The sequence below is a fragment of the Natrix helvetica genome (assembly GCF_964273705.1).
Source record: "Natrix helvetica genome assembly, chromosome: 2".
NCBI lineage: Eukaryota > Metazoa > Chordata > Lepidosauria > Squamata > Natricidae > Natrix > Natrix helvetica.
The window spans coordinates 269954401-269978576 of NC_138552.1; the positions used below are offsets into that span (position 1 = coordinate 269954401).

At 37.8% G+C, this 24176-nt stretch overlaps 2 protein-coding genes across 2 annotated transcripts in view; one reads left to right on the top strand and one right to left on the bottom strand.

Annotated features, from left to right (window-relative positions):
- Positions 1-652: 652 nt before the first annotated feature.
- Positions 653-23668, bottom strand: CCDC25 (coiled-coil domain containing 25). The gene is made up of 9 exons (XM_081942798.1): positions 23515-23668; positions 22038-22085; positions 16355-16394; positions 13190-13241; positions 12070-12145; positions 9295-9398; positions 5954-6156; positions 4358-4403; positions 653-3568 (listed from the first exon to the last, which is right to left on the bottom strand). The coding sequence occupies exons 1-9, from the start codon at positions 23537-23539 to the stop codon at positions 3539-3541; spliced, it is 624 nt and encodes a 207-aa protein (XP_081798924.1). The 5' UTR covers positions 23540-23668; the 3' UTR covers positions 653-3538.
- The window catches only part of LOC309386892 (uncharacterized protein), a 34061-nt gene continuing 33523 nt past the window's right edge, over positions 23639-24176 (top strand). The window contains exon 1 of the mRNA XM_081942797.1: positions 23639-23672. The gene's annotated coding sequence lies outside the window, so the exon portion shown is untranslated. The remainder of the gene's footprint in view (positions 23673-24176) is intronic.

Consider the following 24176-nt stretch of genomic DNA (forward strand, 5'->3'; position numbering starts at 1 on the left):
AAATATCACAGACAAGAAGCCACTTCTAAATCAAGATCAGAAAAAAAGCATACCAAATGATCATGGATCAGCTAGCAAAACAACAAGGTGGTATCACTTTTCTTGACGCTTCTGGGGGCGCAGGGAAACATTTGTAACTAATTTAATTGTCGCCAAAATCAGGGCTTTTCCTTTCTACTACAGGATTAGGATAAATAAATACCTGAGCAATGCCGGGTTATCAGCTAGTATGTAATAAAAAGATACCTAAAAGTAGAATTTATCCCAATTCACTATCTTGAAATTACCTTCTTCAACACCTTTGAGAAAGGTTGATACTGTTCAGAGAAGGCAAGAAAGTTATGCAATTGACCGGATGATCACTTGATGCAATTTAAGCATCAATTAAGCAATTTCTCATCACTCCTGTCTCTCTCTCTGCACTCCTACATGTGTGGCTGCTTAAACAGATCTTACAATGTCCAACCCAATATCTTATGACTAAAAAGATGGGGAAAGGGGAAAACAGAGAATGCATTATTTAAGGGGAATAATAGCACAAATTTCTGCCAATACATGCAGAGAAACATTGAAGATCATAATTGGTCCACGTGTCTCAGCTATGTAAGAGGAATCCAAATTATCTAAAATTTAAAAAACCCATAGACAATCATAGGTTTAAATAGTTTTATGTGTCAGTTAGAACAAGATTCAGGTGAAGACAGAAGACAGTTATATACAGATGGTTGAATCCTTCAGAACAAAATCACTGAACTTGGGGAAACTGGATGACTTTCAGTGAGAAAATAACAGCAGTCTCAGCAATGAACATTTATGTAAGGGTAACAACAGCTCAACAATTTAGTTGCAGGATATAACCCAAAGCCAACAACATAGTACATTAAAAACAAAAAATACACATGTCCTCTAATTGGTTAAAGATGTTCTATTATTCAGAAGAATCCCTTGAGTCACCTCTTAAAATTATTTTGCAGAGAAGTTGATATTTCCTGAAGTTTAAAGTAATATTTAATAAAAATGAAATATTTATACTGAATGTTTAGAATTTATTTAGAATCATTTCTCCCACTTTGTTCATCCTCTCACTTTCCCAAAGTCAATGAGAACAAGGAAGGAAACCCTTGTTCCAAAGCAAAGAGAAAGGAAAAGATCCCAGATTGCATTGCATTGAAATCCTGATTATGCTAGTCTCCAAAATCAAAGTAGTCATTTTACAAGCAGTAAAAGATTATCACTCTTACAAAGCCCAAATGGTTAGAAACCTAAAGAAGCCACCTTTTAAAAATACTGAACTTCCTGGAGGGAGATAAGTGCTCTTTACACTAGGTCTCATCTTCCAAAAATAGTATTAAACAGCCAGACCATCTGAGACAATACAACTGGGGCATGATGCTGTGTTAGGAACTATTTAGCTTGGCTTTTATATATATATAGACATTTGTCAATTATCTAGGTTAATATTAATCAATATGCTGTTTGCAACTCTTTAAAAATGAATGATTTTATAGGAGAATGAGAACAGCAATGTCGAGCCAAATTTTGTGTAAAGTCTCAGAAGGAAACAAACTATATTTGCAATAGAAGTCTGCCAAGTTTTTACTGAAAATGTAATATTCAGCAATTTCAACCTGCTGAAAATCAGTTACATTCTGTGAAATCAATGATTAGATACATGTATTTGTTTCTTGGTGGGAAAAAATAGTCTTTGTTCTGAGTAATTTGTAGTAAGACAAAGTTGCCAATAAAAGTATTATGTTTAGTGTATGCAGTATTACTCTTCTCATAAATCAGCTTACTTTCTGGGGATTTTTTTTAGTGTAAACACACTGACTAGCATGTATCTTTCTTTAACAAGATGATGAAACCTCATCTGCAGACCCAATACATCTTGGAAGTAAGGTCCAAGATCCAATGCTGCATAACTAGATTTCTGTTAGCACTATTTTCTCTTCCTGCATACTCAAAAATGCTGCTTCAGAGAGTTGGAGAAACCATTGTAGAAGATTTCAGGAAGGCATGGAACCCTACACAAGCATACAGAACCAAATTTCAGTGTAGTTTTGTATGTGGTTTTTTTTAAAAAAATTAATTTTGGAGGTTCCTATTGAGCATCTGTAACTTCTAATGTGACAGAATTTTAATGCTGAACCTTGAACTACTTTGAAGGCATTTTCTAGGATTATTTAAGAACTTTAAGCCTTTGGAAAAGTTAAGGCCAGCCTTTAACTTTTTCTGCATGTTCTGTGATAACACCGCAGAAAACAAGCAAATACAGTAAAATATGGTAACTGAACAAACCTAATTTTTTTCTCCAACATCCTGCCAGAAGCTCTCTAGTTTAGAGATTGTGGACTCTATAGAGATTGTAGCCAATACCATTTTCCCTCATAATTTTTTTTTATACTGAGGCACTTGTTCAGATAAAGAAGTTCTTCCTTGTCTTTTTCCCTATTGAGGCTAAGCAAACAGTTTTCATATCTAAGGATCCTGACTTCATATGCAATAGCTATTACATTTCAGAAGATGCCCTGGTATTGCCACAAGACAGAAAACAGACAAAATCCCCCAAGCAAGAAAAAAGTGGGTAATGCCAAACTAAGATGCTACATTGAGAAAGCAGCTTACCACCTTTTGTTGTTTTTTTAATTTTCGCTTTTTACAGGGGAGCGGTGGGGAGGTTGATGTTCACCGCAAAGAACTATTACACGCTGCTAGTCAGAAAAGAACCTAAGAGGTAGACCTTCTGAATGCCCTCTTGAATGGCAAATCAACAGTGGCAGCTTTCCTTGCTCCTCTACTATTCCAATGCAAACTCTGGGCAGGCAAAACGAAAACAAAAAAAACCCCAACCCACATAAAGTTCTGCATCAGGATCACAAGGAACCCAAACATAACAAAAGCAGCCCAAAAGTGAATTCTTCTTTCCTCAAAGACGGCACCAGGTTTTGCAATGTGCTACAAATGCAGAGCAATGCTGATTGTTGGGTGAAAGATGTTTTGGATTCTAGCCAAGTATAATAACCATGGAAACACAGCTGTTCTGAATTCAGATTTCTAAGGGATGAGAGGTATCAAATTGTAATTGGTGCAACCAGGTACCCAAACAACCAAGGAAACAACAAAAAAAAATCAAACTCCAACACTGTGAGATAAAAATATTTCTGAGCCCAATGACGCATATTTAAAAGATAATGGCAAAACATTCCAGATCTGCTCCCCAGGAAAATTTAAGGCAGAAACTGATTTTCTGGCTCAAAGCCTCTTGAGTGTAGCCTTCTCCTCAAACTATCCTGGAAATATAGACACCCCGAAATCCAGCCTCTCCAGGAAGTAAGACATCCTAATAGCTCTGGAGTCACAACTGATGATTTCAGAACTTTAACTGGAATGATCTGCCCAGGAAAACGAACAGATACTCTCTGCTCACAATAAAACAAGTAAAGAGACTCCCAATTTCATTTGCTTATGTTTGGCACCCTGAGCAAAAGGCTAAGATGTCACAATTCATCTTCATCGTCCACAAGGAGGGTGCCTAGATTTACATGAAGTCATCGGAGTCATTGCCATCCTGTGAAAGGAAAGACAAAAAATGTGTCAGAAGGGATATTTTATGATTTTAACATTTTAGGCCACTCAGCACCACAGATTTAACATCAGAACACTTTTCCCTCTTTTTCTTCCAGTTAACTGTTGTAACTTTCTCAGAGAAAGAAATATTGAAAACACATTCTTCCATTCCTATGATCCCAAAGGTTTGCAAACATTTTCATCTCACAGCACACATCACATGCAGAAATGGCGTCCCAAATGTCAATTTATTGGAGGCATTCTTTGTATGGAAAGGGTGTAATCAGTGGTGGGTTTCCATTTTTATTACTACTGGTTTGCTCGTGCATGCAAAACCTACCGCCACTACTACCGGTTCGCCCAATCTGGGCCGAACCAGGAACAACCCAACTCTGGCTGCAATACCTGAAACGTTTTAGTGCAATACCTGAAACGTTTTAGTGCAGACAAGAAGACACCTAAAAGGTGTCTTCTTGTCTGCAAAGCTGTATAAAATTATAAATGATGTGGAAAAGTGGATAGAAAAAAGTTTATTTCCTTGACTTATAATAAGGGCATTTGTGGATTGTCCAAGGAAGCTAATTAGAGGAAATTCAGGACAAATAAAAGATAATACTTTTTTTAATCAAGTACATTGGTAAGCTGGCATTTGTTTTCAAAAGAGTAATTGATCCTTTAGAAAATTATATGGAGTGTAATGCTATCAATTACTATTAGATATAATGGCTATGCATGACTTAGCCAAGACTTAACTATGGGAAGAGAATGATGGACTGCATCAAAAACACACCTGGTTAGAAGTCATATTCTCTGCTTTCATTAAGGAAGAGTAACTTCTGTAAAAAGAAAACAGATTTTCATTATTAAGGTTAAATAATAAATATAAATGGGAATTTTGCCAGTGACATAAGACTCAATGTGAGTGACAATAACAGAAAAAAGTAAGATTGTAAATTATAAGGTAAAAGTCTAAGTGTAGAATAAAATTGTGACAATTAGAATTCATGACTAGATTTCAAATTTCAGTTTCTACAAATCCGAAAGTGGTTTGGCTTCAATGCTAAGCATAAGACTTATACAATGGAGAGTAAGATGCTGGCATGCTTATTTACTGAACTTTAAAACTTTACTTGTAATATGGCCAATTAGAAACTAATACTGGGAGTTTCCTTTGATTGAACCACATACCAATATCAGCTCTTGCTGAATTTACCTTCAAAATCTCTCAAACAAAACAACCTGAAAAGATTCCTGTAAACTCTAAAGGCACAAAGCTGCAATACAGAAAAACAAACTACAGGTAGTCCTTGCTTGATGACCACAATTGGCACCAGAATCTCAGTTATTGAGCGAAGAAGTCGTTAAGTGAAATCCGCACGTAACCGCTTTGCTCAGCAATCACAATCCCAGCACTCCTGGTTACCCTTGTTAAGTGATCTCCTGGATCATTAAGCAGACAGAATGAAAGAGCTGCCTGCCAAAGGATTTCAGCTCCACACAGAGCTGAAACTCTCCCAGCTGGTACCCGTTTCACTCTTAAACATTCTGTAGTCTGTCAAAGGATTTCAGCTCCCCTCTGGCATGGAAGGGAAGTTCTTTGTGGGGCTGCAGGAATGGAGCTGAAATCTTCAGGATTTTTCTCTTGGGCATAAAAAAGTTAGGCTTCCAATATACTGTTATTATACGATACACAAATAAGCGAGAGTTAGAATCATTGTGTCATATGTTTCCTGACCAGTCCTGCCCTTTGTTGAAGGACTGACAATTTCTCAGATAGGATACATTTTGAGACAACTATTCTGAAATAGCAGAATGTAGTTGACCAGCAAGAAAATATCAAATTGGACCAGTACCATTCTACATACTGCGCAGTTACAGAAACTGGCCACCCTGGTTGTCTGTAAGGAACATCAAAAAAGAAAAAGGGAGGAAGAAGCAAAGGAGAATATTTTGATTAGCAGACTATATGGGTAGGGCAGGCTGCAATCCATTCCCCCCTAGGAAATTAATTACCTAGTTCTTACATTTCTTCCATTAAAACGTACATTTGTAACAAGGTTGCATGTGAGCATTTTGCTGATTGTACAGCACAAACGACCTCCAGAATCATTAGAAAGAAGCTGAAATCTTGGCATTAACTACCATTATTAGAAAGTTTTATTTAAAGTTATTTGGAACTTTAGGGGCACAGGAGAGAAATCAAGTAAGATTTGGGCTGAGATCCAAGCAAGACGTTGAAGAAGCCACATCACCTCCATTCACAATTTAAAACAAAACTCTTCCATGACCTACTGAACATCCAAACTTATGGGTACTGTCTGTGCATCAGATCTTCCATAGCTGCCCATTCTAGGGATAGCAGGAAGGAACCTGTTTCCTCACTCACCTAAGCTCTTCCAGTTCCTTTTTCTTTTTCGTTTCTTCCTTCTCCTTCCGTTTTATCTCTTGGATCTGGGCCTTCTTCTCATTCCTCTCCTCCCTATCACGGGCTTCTTTCTCTGCAGCCAGGTCTGGGAATCGTTCCACTTTGGTCTTTTCCAATCGGTTCAAAACCTCATTTATCTTCTTCTCCACTGTCACTATCTTCACCTTGGGACAGGAAAGAACTGTAATTCTTATAAAAAATGTAGTTGGAATTAATTTTGAATAACACTAAGATTTCTATTCCTTGAGGCAACACTGATGTAGAAGCAACTCAAATGGTCATGTACTTGGAGAGCCAATACTTTTACATGTAATAAGAAAGTGGACATTTAAGAGATATTGAGCCAAGGTGACGCAGTGATTAGAATACAGTACTGCAGGCTACTTCAGCTGATTGCTAGCTGCAGTTCGGCAGTTCAAATCTCACTGGCACAAGATTGACTCAGCTTCCATCCTTCCAAGGTCAGTAAAATGAGGACCCAGATTGTTTGGGGCAATATGCTAACTCTGTTAACCGTTTAGAGAGGGCTGTAAAAGAACTATGAAGCGGTATGTAAATCTAAGTGCTTATTGCTTGCTTAAGTGCTTATACAATTAAGATTACTACAAAAATTACTACAGAAAGGTCACACCTGTCACCATGTTTGTTTTTACTATGACTGTTACGGGCACCAAGTCACCAAAGTAAAGCAATCATTCAGAGAACTTTGATTTGATGATTTAAATAGTTACTTCTAACTCTGCAATTTTTTGATTCTCAGACTATGGATTAAAATTGTATTTGGCACCACAGATATAGGATGGGTGTCAAGGACACTGACATATTTTCTATCCATACTGCAAAATAAAGGAAAAGAAAAGAATCATGAGAATTTGAGATTGGGATAAGGAAACTTAGATCGGGTTTTCAATGCTTCCAGAAGCCACTGTCAGAAACCCTCTGAAAATAGCATCCATAAGATTTGTTTCTGCCTTTCAAAGTAGAGCTTTGGAACACTGGAGAGCAATTGCTAATGTAGGAAATCCAATTAAAGAAGAGAAAATTCTGAAACTTTATGAGCTCCTTTGGTTGCACACTATTAGTTATCGAAGTACAGGCAGGCAGGAAACCACCATTCCTTCCAAATACTGTTACATACTCAAACCCCATAAAGTCAATGCAGAAAGAAAATTTCTGAAGGCTGTTCTACTGTGAGGCCTTAAAAAAGGGAGAGAACCCCTGGTCATATTGACCAGAATATTCTGATTGTCCTGAATTCACTTCTAAATGTTAGTGACAGATGTTCTTTTGGAACAGCGGGACACTATCCTGAGGTTCACCTAGTTCAGTGTTTCTCAAACTTGGCGACTTTAATAGCTGGCTGGGGAATTCTGGGAGTTGAAGTCCACAGGACTTAAAGTTGCCAAGTTTGAGAAACACTGACCTAGTTCACCAAATAAAAACATTAAGGCAGTAACTTTCTGCTTTCACTTGGTTAAAAATACATTTTGAAAAAATGCAGGGGCCTCCCATCTTTCATTCACAGCCCTCTGATGTCACTGGAAAGGACTTATTTTTCCAGGCTCAGGATATTAGATCACTCTGCTGAAAATAATGTAGGAAGCCTTCAAAGTAGCCAACATGCCAAATAGCCAGCATGTATGTTCCCATTTGGAAAAAAGAATACTTGCTGTCCTTAGCCCCCGTGACCCCTTCATTGGAATCTAAATGACCCTGGATTGAAGTCACATGCACATGTTAGGCCCTGTGGAGAGATGCTGGATTGAAGCTTCGTAAACTTTGTTAGTTGTACTCCTATAATTGCTGATAGTTTCAAAATAGGTGGGAAGAAGCAGCAGAATTTCTGTGTGGTTTCAGCCAAATTTCACATATTCATGCAATTGACAACTATTTTAACTCCAGATTTATTCTCAAGGAAATAATAAACATTATACTTCTGTATTATGTTCTTTATAATGTTCTGTAATGGCTGGCTCTCAATGGAATTTTTTTCATTGGATTTCTCAGGTCCTTCTGCCTTTAAAAAAAAAATCAGTGGTAAAACCAAGTCCTTCAGCAATGCTCTTAGCTTTCCTAAAATGAGTTGGCTAAGAGTCTATGGAGATTCTCAGTCAACCAGGCCGTGGTTCTCCCAAAGGTTGGCTAAGAATAATTCAGCGACTGGATTTCTATCAAGAGAAATAAATATGTAGAAATAAAAGCTTCAAAAGGTGATAGATCACATACATTGTAAAGATTTTTTTAAAAAGAGCTTGGAAATTTCAGTTGAAGGAGAAACAGCAAACATAAAGGCATGAGTCTTCCTATTTGAAAGATACTTGCTATTTTTTTCTAATTATTGTATGGCATTTATTTTACTAAGGTTGCTGGAGATATTTCTCCAAATTTCTTTCATGCTTTTATTCTCCATTCTCTCTTAAAATTATATTTCTAAGTCTCTAAAGGCAAAGAAAAACAGTGAAAATACCAATTTAAATCAAATCATTTCACTGGTCCATAAGTCATGCTGGGGGAGTAAAACAGAAGCCTTTCCCAGACCTAATTCTATGGGGTATTTTTTTAAATCTAGGAAGGCAGAAGTTGATGGAAGACCTTGTATCATATGTTTTCCTACCAAAGCACTTCTCCTCTCCCAGGTATACAAAGGTGATCATAACAATCCATTGAGAGCACTGATCCCAGCAGTTGTGGATAACCTTCTGAAACTATATAGATTATAACAGCAAATATAGCTATTAGCCAAAGATGATTGGAATGGAGCTTCATTGGTCAACTCTTGTTGGTACCCTTAACATGGCTGTTTATTCTGTCCTTTCAAGAACATATGCATGATATGTTCTAAACACAGGAACTGCAGATGGGAATATTAGAAGTCAAGTCAATAATCTTGCAATCAAGTTACTAGAAATAAAGGGAAGCCATGTATAACCAGTTGCTACAAAAGGCATCATAGTTTAAACATTGGTAATGTTTCTCACACAGTGTTATTCAATGGGAGTTTACCTGAGCATCATATTAGGGAACTGAATAATTAACAGTGGGGCAATGTTGTTGACCCCTTTGCATTGCAACTTGCAAAGGTTCCAAACAGTATCAGATCTCCATGCAGCCCCAGGCTTTTCATGGGCTAGACCAGCTTTAACTTTACTGGTGAGAGAAGAAGCCAAAGATGCTTCTGCTTTCCCACATACTCTTTCTGCATTTTACATGCGATTAGCAAAGTCTCCCATTAGCTTCTTGGTCTGCTGGATGAAAGTAGCTTGAAACCTTTGGAGAGATCAGGGAAGGAATAAGATACTTACATCCTTTTGTCTATGAAAACCAATCTGGCCCACATCCATGTCTGCTGTTTTCTTTAGGTTGGCCCATGGGGTGTACACTATATTGACATTATTCATTTTGCAGCCTAAAAAAGAGAGTAATTATACAGAAGAAGAGTAATTATGCCCATTTCTGGGCATCTTTCTCAATACCTTAATTAGGATCAAAAACATTTACATAGTACGAATACAGTATCTACAGCTAAGCTATTTTCCAAGAAACATGAAATACCTTCTGTGTTTCCAATTATGTAAAAGAGGCAGAAAGAGTGGGAGATCTCATCAGCTCCCACAATACTACCCAATTATGCTATATCACATCTGCTAAAAATTGAGACTCAGAACAACTGACTCCTAGCTCCAGTTTTCCCCAGAAAGGTACTAGTTAGAGACTCTCAATCGTTCATCTGTCTAACTCCTGCAGGAACAGGGAAGCAATGCCAAGAATTAAAGAGAAGTTCCAAGATTCTCGGGATGAAGTTTTGAAAGACAACAACTGAACAAACCATCTGCTTCCCATGATATAGTCAAGGCACGAAAGGAGTATCTAAATACAAGTCATAATTCAACAGTTATAATCCTCCGCATATAGCCCTACACATTTTGCTATTATTCTTTAGCTTTGAAGCATGGAGTTTGTTTATTCAAAACTGACATAAATTGAAAAGAACTCTGGCTAATGCAACATTTATTGTTCCACACACATCCATTTTTTGAGGACATACTTAAGACTTTGAGTAGCATACCAAAGGCTGCATTTCAAAAATGACTGCAGGACAAAGGCTAGGTTTAATTTAAATTATTGAACATTTTTCTTCTATCCCAGTGGTACTCAACCTTTTTCTTTATCACAGACCCCCTTTAAATACTTTTTGTGGTCATGCAGCGTGGCCTCAGACCACCAAGACTTAAGTCAAGATTTAAAGCACTAGACTGTATCAAATATTCACAGACTCCCTGTGACATCCTGGTCTCTCCAGGGGTCCACAGACCATAGGTTGAGAACCACTGTTCTATCCTATTAAAAATCACTATACAATTTGATGGCAATTTTGGAGCCATCTGGGAGGCTGCATGCAAGCTCTTTGGGGATTTCAGACTGTTTTACTCTGACAGGAATTGGATTAAAAGGCTCCACATTCTTTACTATTTTATAATTTTAGTTTTATCCACATTCCCTCCCAAAAGCTCAACAATAAATTTGTACTTAGCCCTCAAATACCCAAATTATGATTTGGTCCATGAAATTTTTGAATGATGCTTTGAAACTGGGACTCTGAAATTTCAGTTTTGTGTTTGATTCCCTAATATTGTATTGGGCCTTTTTGAACACTTACTCTGTAACCCAGGAGTGTCCAAACTTGGGAACTTTAAGACTTGTAGACTTCAACTCCCAGAATTCCCCAGCCAGCATGGCTGGCTGGGGAATTCTGGGAGTTGAAGTCCACAAGTCTTAAAGTTCCCAAGTTTGGACACCCCTGCTGTAACCCATTTTGTATCTGCCTAGAATGCCCTCTCCAGTTATTGAGATATGGTCCAAGTCAATGGCAGATACAGCAGGATAAAAACGTTAAAATTTATGAGATTACACTGAGGCTTTTTTTTTTATCTTATGCCCATGGTGCCCTAATATTTCCTCAAGAAAAGTTTGTAGAATCTAAGGCACAGATCTGGTTTTCAAGACTAAAAAACATCTCTTAAGAGTTGCTTGGTGGCCTATGGTATAAGAGATCGTACTTTATAAGCATTCGGCTCAATTTGTTATAGGTTTCATGCAGTATCCCCCTTGATATAAAACAGAACAGAGTACAAACCTCAATTTTCCATTGCTCATATCTCCTAGAGGGCAAGCAGGCAAACCCAGCAGTTGTAAAGTTCTAGGTCTGGAATTTTGAGCAAACCAGAAAAATAGAAGCATTCCAGAAACCCAAGAACTTCTGGATTAGGTAGAAGAGAGGGAGCATAAAATAACACAGGGAGGGAGCGAGGGAGGGAGGGAGGGAGATCCCCATGGGCACCTGATGAGATCTGAAGTAGGAGAAGAAGATGGCTTACAGAGGCAACTACTTGAATATTAACTCGAATATTGACCCATGTATAAGAGTGGCTTTTCTCTGTTCAACACACTGGTATATCAGATGGGCAGATGCTAGATCAAAGCAATCTGTTGGGGACAGGGTACACCTGGAATTTAAAGAGCATGTAGTAGGCACGCTTAAGGTAGGCATAGATGTTCACAGAAATGATTGTTATGGGAGACATGACTGATCACAAAACATAAATTTTATCACAATGCAAACTAATCTAGAAATTCTTTACTGTCTCGGGAGGAACTCTGAGGAGCCAACGACATTCTTGTGTGTAAATACAGTATGATGGTTGAGTTTTACCTTGTAGCAAAGTCTTTTAATAAAAACTAAATAGGATAAGGAACTTCGTGAGCACTAAGGAATTATCTGGAAGTTACTTGAACCCACAACTACAACATTCCCTATTTCTGTGCTACACTCTATCCTGTCTTCAGTTACAATTTGACATCTACCTGGCTGAAACTACCATAATTACCATTAAACCTTATGCTTTTGCTAGGACAATCTTTTTCATATTTTGAAATGTCCAAATGATTCCTATTGTTCTAGGCTCTGAAGCTTAGGTATTCTTTGTTAATCCCACATTCAAAAGCCTTCCTCCTTGACTCCCCACTCAAAATCCTTGTAATATTTTTTGACTCACTTTCTCATATAGGCAAAATTTTACCTTGAATGCTGTTGGCCTTCACAAGCTGTGCACAATCTATCAAAACCTCCTTAGGAATATCATCCACTGTTTGCCCCTAAAATAAATCAAGGTGGATATGAGCATCCTAGGTGTGAGAATGCAGAGAACATGCTGTGAAAAATTTCACAGTCCCTTGCACTCAACTTATAGATACATAAGCAAAAATGCCAATGGCTTAAAAGGAGTAACAGTATGATATAAGCTTTCCTGGACTAGAACTCATTTCATGCAAATTATGCACTGGACTGGAAACTTAAAGTACTGCATCATTAAAATTGTGTTGTTCTATATAATGTTACAAGATTATTTGCTGCTATTGTGATGAACAATTTTACTTAGCATTGTTTTTTTTAAGTCTACCTTGATCTTTCTTGCACACAATTAAATCAGTTTATGACAGATTTCACATGTCATACCAAGCCATTCATTTTTAAATCGTGGTTTGTAGACAAAGATACAATTACTCTGGGTTCACTAACTGCCATAAGCCATACAAGCATATCATGCAAGCCATAATTGTTAAGATGATGCATGGTACAAATCAAAAGCAAGAAAACCATATAGCTCACTATCACATCTTGCTTAGATGTTTTGAGAATAAAACTGATCGTATGTTCCATGATTGAAATCCCAGAGTTTTGGCTATCTAAACTGATGAGTCCGGAGCACTATTTGATTAGACTCCTTTGGATGACTTTGTTTTTAAGGCATAAGGATGTAAACAAGTATATTTTTTCAGTTCTTATTCCTCATAGATTACTATGCCTAGTATGAAAATTATGCTCAGCTGAATCCAAAAAGAATTTTAGTTTGATAAATTTCTGGAAGTCTTCCAACACTGAAAGTAGAATTCTAGACATGGTCCATACATTTTTTAAAAAATCAAACCACCGTCGCAAATGTTCAATCGGGCCGTTCTTGAACACCAATGTTTTTGGGAAACTACAAATTTCTGCCGCTAGAAAAGGGAGATTTTGTACATAGTTATTGGTGTACAACTCTGCATAATTTTGTGCATTGTTGTTATGTAGCTATGAAAGCACCATCCCGCAACTTTTCATGGATGCATGAAACAAAACAAGCAAAGCTGGCCAGTTACCTTATGTAGCCGGAGGTAGACATGTGCTGAGGAGAGCTTGTCCACATGAAACCTAGACAAAGTGCAAAGGTTTGATAGGAATTATGATTCAGTATCCTTCCCACAGACATAATACATCTAGATATTGTTATCATGTGGTGTCTGTCACTTAATAGTATGGAGAAGAATTCTGTCTTAACATGTTAAATCTCTGAGTGAGGACTGAGAATCCAAAGAAAAGGAAACCAAAAGAGGAAAATCTATGGTGAAAAATATTGACATAAGGTCAAATACTCCCTCCAGTGATTCAGATGAAAACAGCACTGGAAATTGGCAAATAAAATCCGGTGCTTAACCTTGCCAAGGCCATTTCTCCACCAATGAATAAGGCAAATTCATAAATCATCTCAAATAGATGCTTAGAGTTTTAGTATCTTCCAGAGGCCAGAACTTAATAGATGTGAATAATTGGCTCTGTTATTCAACTATCTATTCTTTAATGGATTTCTTGGGCACCAGTATCAAAGTGAGACAAAATATTTATAAATAAGTATTTGGGGAGGGAAAAAAGTGGAAATGACACCTAAGATACAAACATTCCAGCACTTTAGTTCTCATCATATTCTTGCAAGCCCTTCCAAAAGGCATTAAAAAACATGAAAGGAACACTTATCACATCATGGTTGCCCTTGGCAATCAGTATTTAGGAGACTTACTACCTCTTGTAGCTGAAGCTGGGAGGGTCATTCCACTCTAACAAGGTTTGAATAAAAAGCAATACCTCCACCTTCATAGCTTTAATTTAGATAAAAGTTAATAAATGAAATAAAAATAATAATTCTTAAAATGATGCCTTAATTATCTGCATTTACTTCTCCACATAATTACCACTATTTGCTATAAATTTGGACAATGAACAAATTTATCAAAGCCCATCACAGAATTCCATATTTGAGGGTCTTTCCACCTCTTCTACATTTGTCACTTTAAAACAATAATTAATTAGAATTCAAAAGGACAAGAAGGAACTTTCTCTGTAACATTTCAAATGGCCTCAGACCTCTTGAAGAAGCAATTGCAAAGATGGATTTCCCTAGCTTACTCTCTGTCCACCATATGTAGTCCAGATTTGGTGCCATTTAGTTCTCTCTTTTCCCAACACTGAATTTATTTATTTGTTTGCCTGTACGTACATGGGCCTGTCCGACTCCAAAATATATACCTTGCTGGGCATGCATTTGACTCAAGTGGTGGAAAGGACTGGATGAAGAGACATTATGTGGAGGACTTTGTGATAGATTTATGAAGCTTGGCCATCATTGGAGTAATATGTAGTAAATGGTGATTACACAAAGAAGTAAATAGAGGTAAGAACTCATTTCAAGGGTTATTTTCCTATTTCATTTCTTAAAATATTATTATTTAAACTAATGTTATAGAGGTGGAGAATTTACTTCTCATACAACACTTGTATAATAACACAAAAGCGTCCAGCTGACAAGTCTCCCCTTTAGGATTCACAAACTGCTTTCCACAGCAATTGCAAAACACAGGCTTTAAGAGCTAAGCCCAAAAGATCTATAGCAGTTTCCCATCACTGTCAACTTCCAGATGTGTGGTCTCCAACTCCCAGCATTCTTCAGCCAGCACAGTTGAAGTTGAAAATTCTGGGAGTTCACATCCACACATCTGTTTTTGTCAAGACTGGGGAATTCTGCTCTTCAGGAAATACATACATATGTAGAAGTGCCAAAGTCTTACTATATATTTTTCATTTTTATCATGCTTTTCAACTCGAAGGACCATAAAGCACCAATTTTACTTACTAAAACTAATATCAAATCCTGAAACTGTTTCATTAAAAACAGATGTCTGGAATCAGTAACAGGATGGGTGATGGCCGATAAGCTGAAATTCATTCCAAATCAGTCATATTATTGACTAGCAATGTTAGTGATTTAATGCTGCTGTATTAAATAATAATTGGCTTTAAATAGTGCACCTCATTTCCAGCCTACATAGTTTGCTGTCTTACAAAATCTGTATGAAGAGGCAAAATATAAATATTTTATATATGGAAGTAGAATCTCAAGTAGCAGTTGCATGATATCTCATTTAACGACCATGGTGATTCACTTAATGAACTTGAAGTGATGTTATAAACCTATCACTGTCACAGGATTTTCCACTTATGAATGTGGTACTTAAAAATAGAGTTGGCAGTCGCAATTGTAGTTGCTAAGTAAGAACGCCTCTGAGTCCTTGGGATATAAGAGAGCGTGAAGGGAAAATGCAATATGAGCTTTGAGTGGCTTGTATGAAGCCTGGCAGTTTTTGTGAAACTTTTAAGAAATCTGTTACTATTTGAATATTTTTAATTATCTCTATGGAAGAGAATATTTACATATGCTTATAATATAATTAAATTGTATATAAAATATATAATATTATATATAAAATATATATAACCATAATTACATAGTAACTATAATTAATTACACATACACACACTTAATAAGTCATGAGTTGCTTAGCTATGATTGTTTTGGATAAAACATACTTTCTGTTAGATTATAAACCATACTCTACATACTACAACAATTTGGTTCAGATAACACAGTAAAAAAACAAAGAAATTGCATTACAATTAAGCATGGTCATGTTAATTTTATTTGCATATGAGATGATATAAAATGTCGTCAATTTTGATGCTGAGTTAAAATTATATTTATTTCCCAGTACTCTTGTGATTCTTGCAGTCAAGTCTTTAAACAGGCATGAAAACAACAGGAAAAACATTTTGACAGAATATACTTGTTTGGGAAGACTACAAAAATGGAACTAGGAGGTTGGAAACTTATTACTGGAAACTGGGGGAAAACCCTCCAAAAGCAGAAAAAGATAACAGGAAATGAACTCTTTTTTTAAAAAAAAAAAAAAGCAGCATTTGTTTATGCAGAGAACTAGAAAATTGGCAACTGATATGCCAGAACACTTTTACATTTGAGAGGTAGGGAAAGAATCTCACTTTTTTGGGTATGGCATAATATCAGAAATAGGATTTCATCTCATATTTTAAGTCTGAGTCCAGAAAGGATGCTAACAACTAATTATTAGGGAGGAGAAAGATTGTTTCATATGAAAAAGGATTTCATTATACAAAAGTAGGCTCTTTTAAGTACTTACCAAATATCTTCTAGCCAACCATATTTTATTAGATCTTCATCTAAAAGAAAAGGCAAAGCAAAATTGATTAGAACTCTAATCGTGTTCACATAAATTGTTTTTTCTTTTTCTTTTCAAACAGAAGACAAAGAATATATTATGCCCGTTTCTGAGATAACATATTTTTTAAATTTTTTGTTCTTTAGTAAAAAATAATACTAGGGAACAAGCATAAGTCATTTGCAATCTTCAGGTTATTTTAATGTACAGTAGTTTCAGTGACATAAGTTATAAGATATAAATATCATCAGTACAGTATAAATATCAATAATAGTTGTCTGGTAGTTTCTTGTAAATTACTACTTAGAAAGAGAAAGAGAGAAATGTTACAGAATGTCAGAGAGAAAAAAGTATGACTACTTTACGTTGTGGCTTCACCCAGTGCATATGACAATCATACTCATCATTTAGCTTACAACTCATGAGAAAAAGTAGTTCTTAACAAAAACATTTTGTCCACCAGGGTTACAGAAGCCCAACTGATTTATCACTCAATTAAATATTAATTTGTATATTAGCATCTTCTTTATTACAAATACCAAATTTAGATGAATGGGAATACAGCTTATTTTACATAGCAAGTATTTTAACGCTGCACAAAGCATACGGTGCAATTTCACTTTTCAAAATGAATTTTACAACATCTATTTGATAACTTAATCTATTTTACAACATCTATTTGATCACTTGTGGAGTGCACAGGGGTCGGTCCTCTCGCCTCTCCTGTTCAACACATATGTGAAGCCGCTGGGTGAGATCATCCGTGGTTTTGGGGTTGAGTATCACCTCTACGCTGATGATACTCAGCTGTATATTTCAACCCCAAACCACCCCAACGAGGCTGTCGAAGTGATGTCCCGGTGCTTGGAAGCCGTCGGGGTCTGGATGGGGGACAACAGACTTAGACTCAACCCCTCCAAGACCGAGTGGCTGTGGCTACCGGCACCTCGGTTCAGCCAGCTGATTCCATCGCTGGCCATAGGGGGCGAACAATTGCCCCCTGTGGAACAGACGCGCAATTTGGGCGTCCTCCTTGATGCCCGGCTGTCAATGGATGACCATGTGGCAGCCGTGGCGAGGGGGGCGTTCCACCAGGTTCGCCTGGTGCGCCAATTGCGCCCCCTACTGGACCGGGATGCCCTACGCACGGTCACTCATGCGCTGGTGACGTCCCGCCTGGATTACTGCAACGCCCTCTACATGGGGCTGCCCTTGGGACGCGCCCGGAGACTGCAGTTAGTTCAGAACGCAGCCGCGCGGGCTGTGATGGGGAGTACAAGGTACTCCCACGTAACACCTCTCCTGCGCGAGCTGCACTGGCTACCTGTGGTTTTTCGGGTGCGTTTCAAGGTGCTAATTACCATCTTTAAAGCGCTCCATGGCACGGGACCTAGTTACTTGCGGGATCGCATCCTCCCACATACATCCCTGCGGCCAATTCGCTCACACAGGGAGGGACTTCTCCTGGTGCCGTCCACTAGGCAATGCCAACGGGCGACACCAAGCAGTAGGGCCTTCTCTGTGATGGGCCCAACCCTCTGGAATGACCTCCCCCCCGACATTAGAACCACTTCTGACCTCCGCTCCTTCCGGCAAAAATTGAAGACTCACCTGTTCCGATTAGCAGGCCTGGCATAATTACAACTGTCCCTCCTGGCAAATGTATTATTATCTGGTTATCTTAGGGGTTTTTCAATTTGTTGTGTCTGTTTTAGGGATTTAAAACTTATATTTATATTAGCTTTGTACAGTTCTTTTAATTGCATTTTAACCTCCTCCAAACTGTACATATTTAATTTTTTATTGTACTTTGTGATATTCTCTATGGACTGTACACCGCCCCGAGTCCCTTCTGGGAGAGGGGGCGGTCTAGAAGCACCAAATATAAATAAATATAAATAAATAAATAAAAGCAATCGTGAAAACATTGGTGGGTGAGGAAGATTTCTTGCTCCAACTTATCAATTACATTATCTTTTTAGTTGATTGTCTACAAAAGCGACACAATGTAATTTAAACTGTACACTACACTCACAATTACTACATTTGCCGCGGAACAAAAGAAATGTTCCACCTGTTTAAAGATAAAGGTTGAGAATTGAGAAGGGTGGGGTCAGGGGAGTGTGTCACTGAATTAGGCAAAGGGTATGATATTATTTCATTTTAATTTATTATTAAATTTGTTTCCTGTCCATCTCATTAAGTGGTGACTATATCAAGTACCATATATAGACTATATCAACTGTACATCAAGTACCATATCAAGAATCTTGGTTAACACAATATAACTTAGGAAATGTAATTAACATTGTGTTAAGATTACTCCATATTATGAAAAATCTATTCCGATTCAAGCATCTCCTTCACAAAATTACATGTAATTTCTATGGACAAATAAATCCACGTTTTTCACATGCAACTAATCCATGTATATAATAATCTAAGAATGGTTTCCGGTTTGAGTTGAAACCTGTGTCTGATTTACTTTTAAGATACAAAGCTATTCCAGATGCCAGAGCATATTCTCAAAACTTCTTTAATTTATTTGTTGAAAATATTTATATGGCCACCCAACTCTCTCACCATAATTCTGGGCGACTTACAGAAATAAAACTGCAATGAACCACCCTGCCAACAATATTTTTTTGAATTTGATTTATCCACTCTAGCAAAACTGGAGTAATGTACCAACCACAAAACATCTTATACCAATTTACTCCAAATAAATGTTCAGAGTAAATTTTATGTTCTTCCTTTGAAGTTCCTACTATTAAATCTTTATTATTACATTCAAAATTTGTATCCATTTAATCATGTCTTTGACCTTTCCAGATTCTATTTCACCAGCAATCTATAAATATGGTTTAACAAATATTCCAAATGATAAGATTTTTCCAACTTCTCAATACTGTATTCTCCTTATTTCTGCAATCCTTGAATATGATTCTACCTACTTGAAGATAATAAAACCATTATCTTCTGCAAGCCTCTTCTGCACTCTTGCCAAAAAACCTGCAAGGACTTGTCCAAACAGTTGCCAGGTGCTAACGCTGACTCAAAAGAACCAAATAAATAAATAATCCTACTGATTCAAACCATTCTAGACCAAGATGGCCATATAAATGTCACTAGGAAGTAAAACATAAGCACAGGGGTATTTTCTCTCCCAGCACAGCTCTCATAATGGAGGCAATAAGTTGTCATCATAAGTAGCAGACCTTGCATTTTAATCCTCTAATAATTTGTTTAATCACTCTTTAAAACCATCTACATTGGCAACTATATCTTGGTAACAAATGCCATAGTTAAAAAAAACCCTTCCTTTTATCAGTTCTTAATCTCTTCCATTGGATTCTACAATATTTGAATATTACAAAAGGATCCTGCCTGTATAAGTAAAGGAAAAAATAGCTACTCTCCACTTTTCCATACCATGGATAATTTTATCCACATATTATCGTGCCCTGCTACTTTTTTATAAATTAAAAAAACCCACAGTTTTCCCTCACAGGTGAGTTATTTTACTTGCTTATTTTTGGATCCTCTTTCCTGCATCCTTTAATCTTATTAGAAGCCTGATGATTAGAAGTAATAAGATTCAAAAATGGTTATATTATAAAGATTGGTAGAAAGGCAATGCAATTTTGACAATTATTTTTAATTCAATTTTAATGATTCCCAAAAAGAAATTTACTTTTTGGCGGTTTTATTGAACACACTCATTGTAATACCTGTAAGAAATGTTAATTAATCATTTTCTAGGTTCCCATCAATTCTTAATTCCACATGCAAACGTTCTTTGCAAAAACTGGAGCTATATTGGCTATTTCCAGGTCCTATGATGAAAGGTCAATCTTAAAAACATTTTACATATTTCTGTTAAGTCAGCAGGTTCAGAGTTTCAGAGTGAACTCTTAGGAATGCAGGAATCAATACTGTAGTAATTTGCTGCAATTAATTTGTCCACAGAAACTACAGGTAATCCTTGACTTACAACAGTTCATTTAAGGACTATTCAAAGTTACAACAGTACTGAAAAAAGTGACTTATGGCCGTTTTTCACACTTACAACCATTGCAGCATCCCCATAGTCATGTGATCAAAATTCAGACGCTTGGCAGCTGACTCACGTTTATGACATTTGCAGTGTCCCAGGCTTCATGTGTTCACCTGTTAGGGCCTTCTGACAATTAAAGTCAATGGGGAAGCCAGATTCACTTAACAACTGTGGCAAGAAAGGTTGCAAAATGTGGCAAAATTCACTTAACGACTGCCTCACTTTGCAACATAAATTTTAGGCTCAATTGTGATTGTAAGCGGAGGACTACATGTATTTAGAACTTTACTTTGGTCACTAATTTCTCTCAGTTCTTAAGATTCCTCTTCTAAGAATACAAAATTAGCCAGATATTTGCTCTATACCCAAAACAAAACAAGCAAATATCTGGCTAAACTTTTGTTTTAGAAGAAGAATCTTAACGAGTGTGAGGAATTGTAAAGTAAAGCTCTAAATCAGTGATGGCGAACTTGTGGCACGCATGCCACAGGTGGCACACGGAGCCATTTGTCAGGGCACGCAAGGCGCTGCCCTGTTAGCTGGCCAGCGAGCATGCGCACGCTGGCCAGCTGAGTTCACCCTTTTTTAAAGCCATTTTCCGCCCTCCCCAGGCTCCAGAGGCTTTATAGGAGCCTGGGGAAGGCGAAAAGAGCCTCCCCCGCCCTGCCCTAAGGCCCTCCAGAGGCTTCATGAGCTTCCCTGAAGCCTCCGGAGCACAAAAAAACGGCCCTACGGGCAAACCGGAAGTTCAGGAACGGACTTCCGGTTTGCTCGGAGGGTCGTTTTGACTGCTCCAGAGGCTTCAGGGAAGCATCCTGAAGGTCCCTCAAGCCTTCGGAGAGCTCAAAATGACCCTCCGAGCAAACCGGAGGTCACTTCCGGTTTGCTCGGAGGTTCGTTTTGACTGCTCTGGAGGCTTCAGGGAAGCGTCCTGAAGGTCCCTCAAGCCTCCGGAGGGCTTCCGGGGGGGGGGGGGAGGCTGTTTTTGCCCTCCCCAGGCTCCTATAAAGCCTCTGGAGCCTGGGGAGGGCAAAAAAAGCATGCAAAAAATGGGAGGGTCGCGCCTGTAGTGTGCGCATGTGCACTGGGGGGTCGCACATTGCATTATGGGCGCGGCACGCCCCCACACTACCCCCCTGCGCCCCCCCACTTATGGCACGCAAGCCAAAAAAGGTTTGCCATCGCTGCTCTAAATAGTTTCTACTGACAAACTAATTCAATTGGCTTTTCTGCAACTTTGTCTTCTTTCACTTCTTCACCATCAATCTACCTAATCAGTTTCTTCTTTCTGTCCAAATTTCACTTTTTTAAATCATTTGTCTTCACAACTATAAAATTTATCTCAACTCTTGTATCATCCTGATGGTCTGCTTATATTTTTATCCAACATTTTATCAATATTGATTTGGGTACTCATTTCCTAAAACTAATAACCATCCCGCCATTCTAAAAAATGCTGATATCCAAAAGAAGGGGAGAGTGAATTCCCAAGCAATTGGAAGCTAAAAAAAGAATTGTTATAGAAGATGCATGAATTGTCAATAGATCACATCTCTTTGATGCAAATCAAAGGAATGTTTTACTTACTTTCATACTTGTCTTTTCCCATATAAATTGTATAAACAGAAGGAACAACTGAAGGATAGAAAAGAAAAAAGTATGCACAGATATGCAAGGTTTATCTCTACATAGATAAACAGATACAAAACATTTAGCTATATCAAAACTATTAAGCCTATTCATATCCCAATGTCAGAATCACTATATGTTTTCCTAAGCTGAGAAATAACTAATTGTGTTCTAAAAACATCAGTTGCCCCAGTATTATTTTCAGATAGGCTCTGAAATATATATTATGATACATATAGGGAGAAAATGAAAGTTCTTTAAAAATGTGGAAAAAATGTGGTTAAAGAGAGCAAGGAACGGTTAAGGTTACAAGACGTAAAGAACACTATTTTAGAAATGGGTGAAAAGTGCTAAACAATGAATGAATGGTATTAAAATGAATCTTCATTATATTATGTTTGAAGTGAGGAAATGCTGGAATAATACTTTAGAAATTATAGTACTATGCCAGATAGAATTCCATAAAAGTTAGTGTTTAAGAAAAAGCTAACAGAAGAGAATATATGCTCTGAGAATGCTGGATATGGTAAGACTACAGATATAACCACGACAGTTGAAGAAACGATAACATATGGACGTGGTTTATTTATGAAATGGTAGTGTATAACATATGTATGAGGAAATCCATTAATGTTCCCTTCTTCAAAGAGAAAGATTAATAATAATACAAAAAGGGAACTTGCCTGCTAGTCTTAGAAAGTGTTTGAATTCTGATTGAAAGCATAGTATATGTGAGAATGAGCAAAATGTGGGGAAAGGGGTTTGCACTACAGCAGTTCTCCAAAAAATATACAAAGGTGATACAATGTATTGTACCTTTTCTTATAGAGAGAAAACTCTACATGTATAATGAAAATAGACTTTTGAGTTTATAGAATGTTTTGTACAAATACGGTGCTGAAAATGCATTGTTGAGTAAATAAAATTTTATGATGAAAGTAGAGCATAACTGACATAAAATCAAGATCACTTTTTCATGGACCCACCACACAAATCTGAGCGAAGATGTTTCTAGTTTCATCACCCATTTCCATTTGCCTTCTGTAAAAATCTCCTAATTTTTTTCTGGAGTGGGGAAGTTACCTCCACCTTATTTAGCACGGCTAACTTGCCCCGGCTGGGTTGTTCGGGGATAACAGAACATCTTGCAGAGGCCACTGGATGGGTTGGACCAGGAGTCTCCAAACTTGGCCCCTTTAAGACTTGTGGACTTCAACTCCCAGAATTCCCCAGCTCTTAAAGGGGCCAAGTTTGGGGGACCCCTAGGTTGGACCAATAACTACACAAAAATCCGTCATCCGCCAACCGAAACATTAGTGGCTGGCGATAACCAGAGTCGTAATCCGTAATATCAACTGAGGAAAAGCAGTTCCAGATAGAAGCATCCACTTATATCTGAGAAGAGTTGTGAGCTTTGTGGCCAGGCCACTCTTACCGTTGGACGTGAAATAAAAAACCATGGCAACACACACACACACACACACCACGGGAGCTCCTTCCCACCCGCTCCGAAAGATTCGCAAACGGCCAGCGCCTTCCGGTTCTTGCGAGGCGGCTCTCAGGAAATGACGTCAGTTAATAGTTCCCATAGAGGTAATAATTGATAGAAGCAGAACAGAGAGGTTAATTTGCCAACGGTGTGTTTCACCCCCTCTACAGGCTTAGAGATAGGTACAGGGACCCTCAGCCACGTTTCCTCGTTGCCTGTGGACGCGCTGCTTCCTTAAACGGAACAACTTTCTATTGGGCAGTTTTATATAAATCTTACGCCTTAACGAGAAAAAAATGTTTCTTTACTTTTTAAGGGGACATATAGAAATGGGTGAGCTCAGGCTGGTTTAAGCGCCACTAATTTAGATCAGATCAGATTAAGAGAGTTGGAAGAGACCTTATAGGTCATCTAGTCCAACACCCACCACCACCCCGCTCAAGCAGGAGACCCTACACCATTTCTGACAAATGGCAGTCCAGTCTCTTCTTGAGATGAAGCTCCCACAACTTGATGAAGCTCCCACAACTTCCGAAGAAAAGCTGTTCCATTGCCTGATTGTTCTCACTGTCAGAAAGTTCCTCTTCATTTCTAGGGTGAATCTCTCC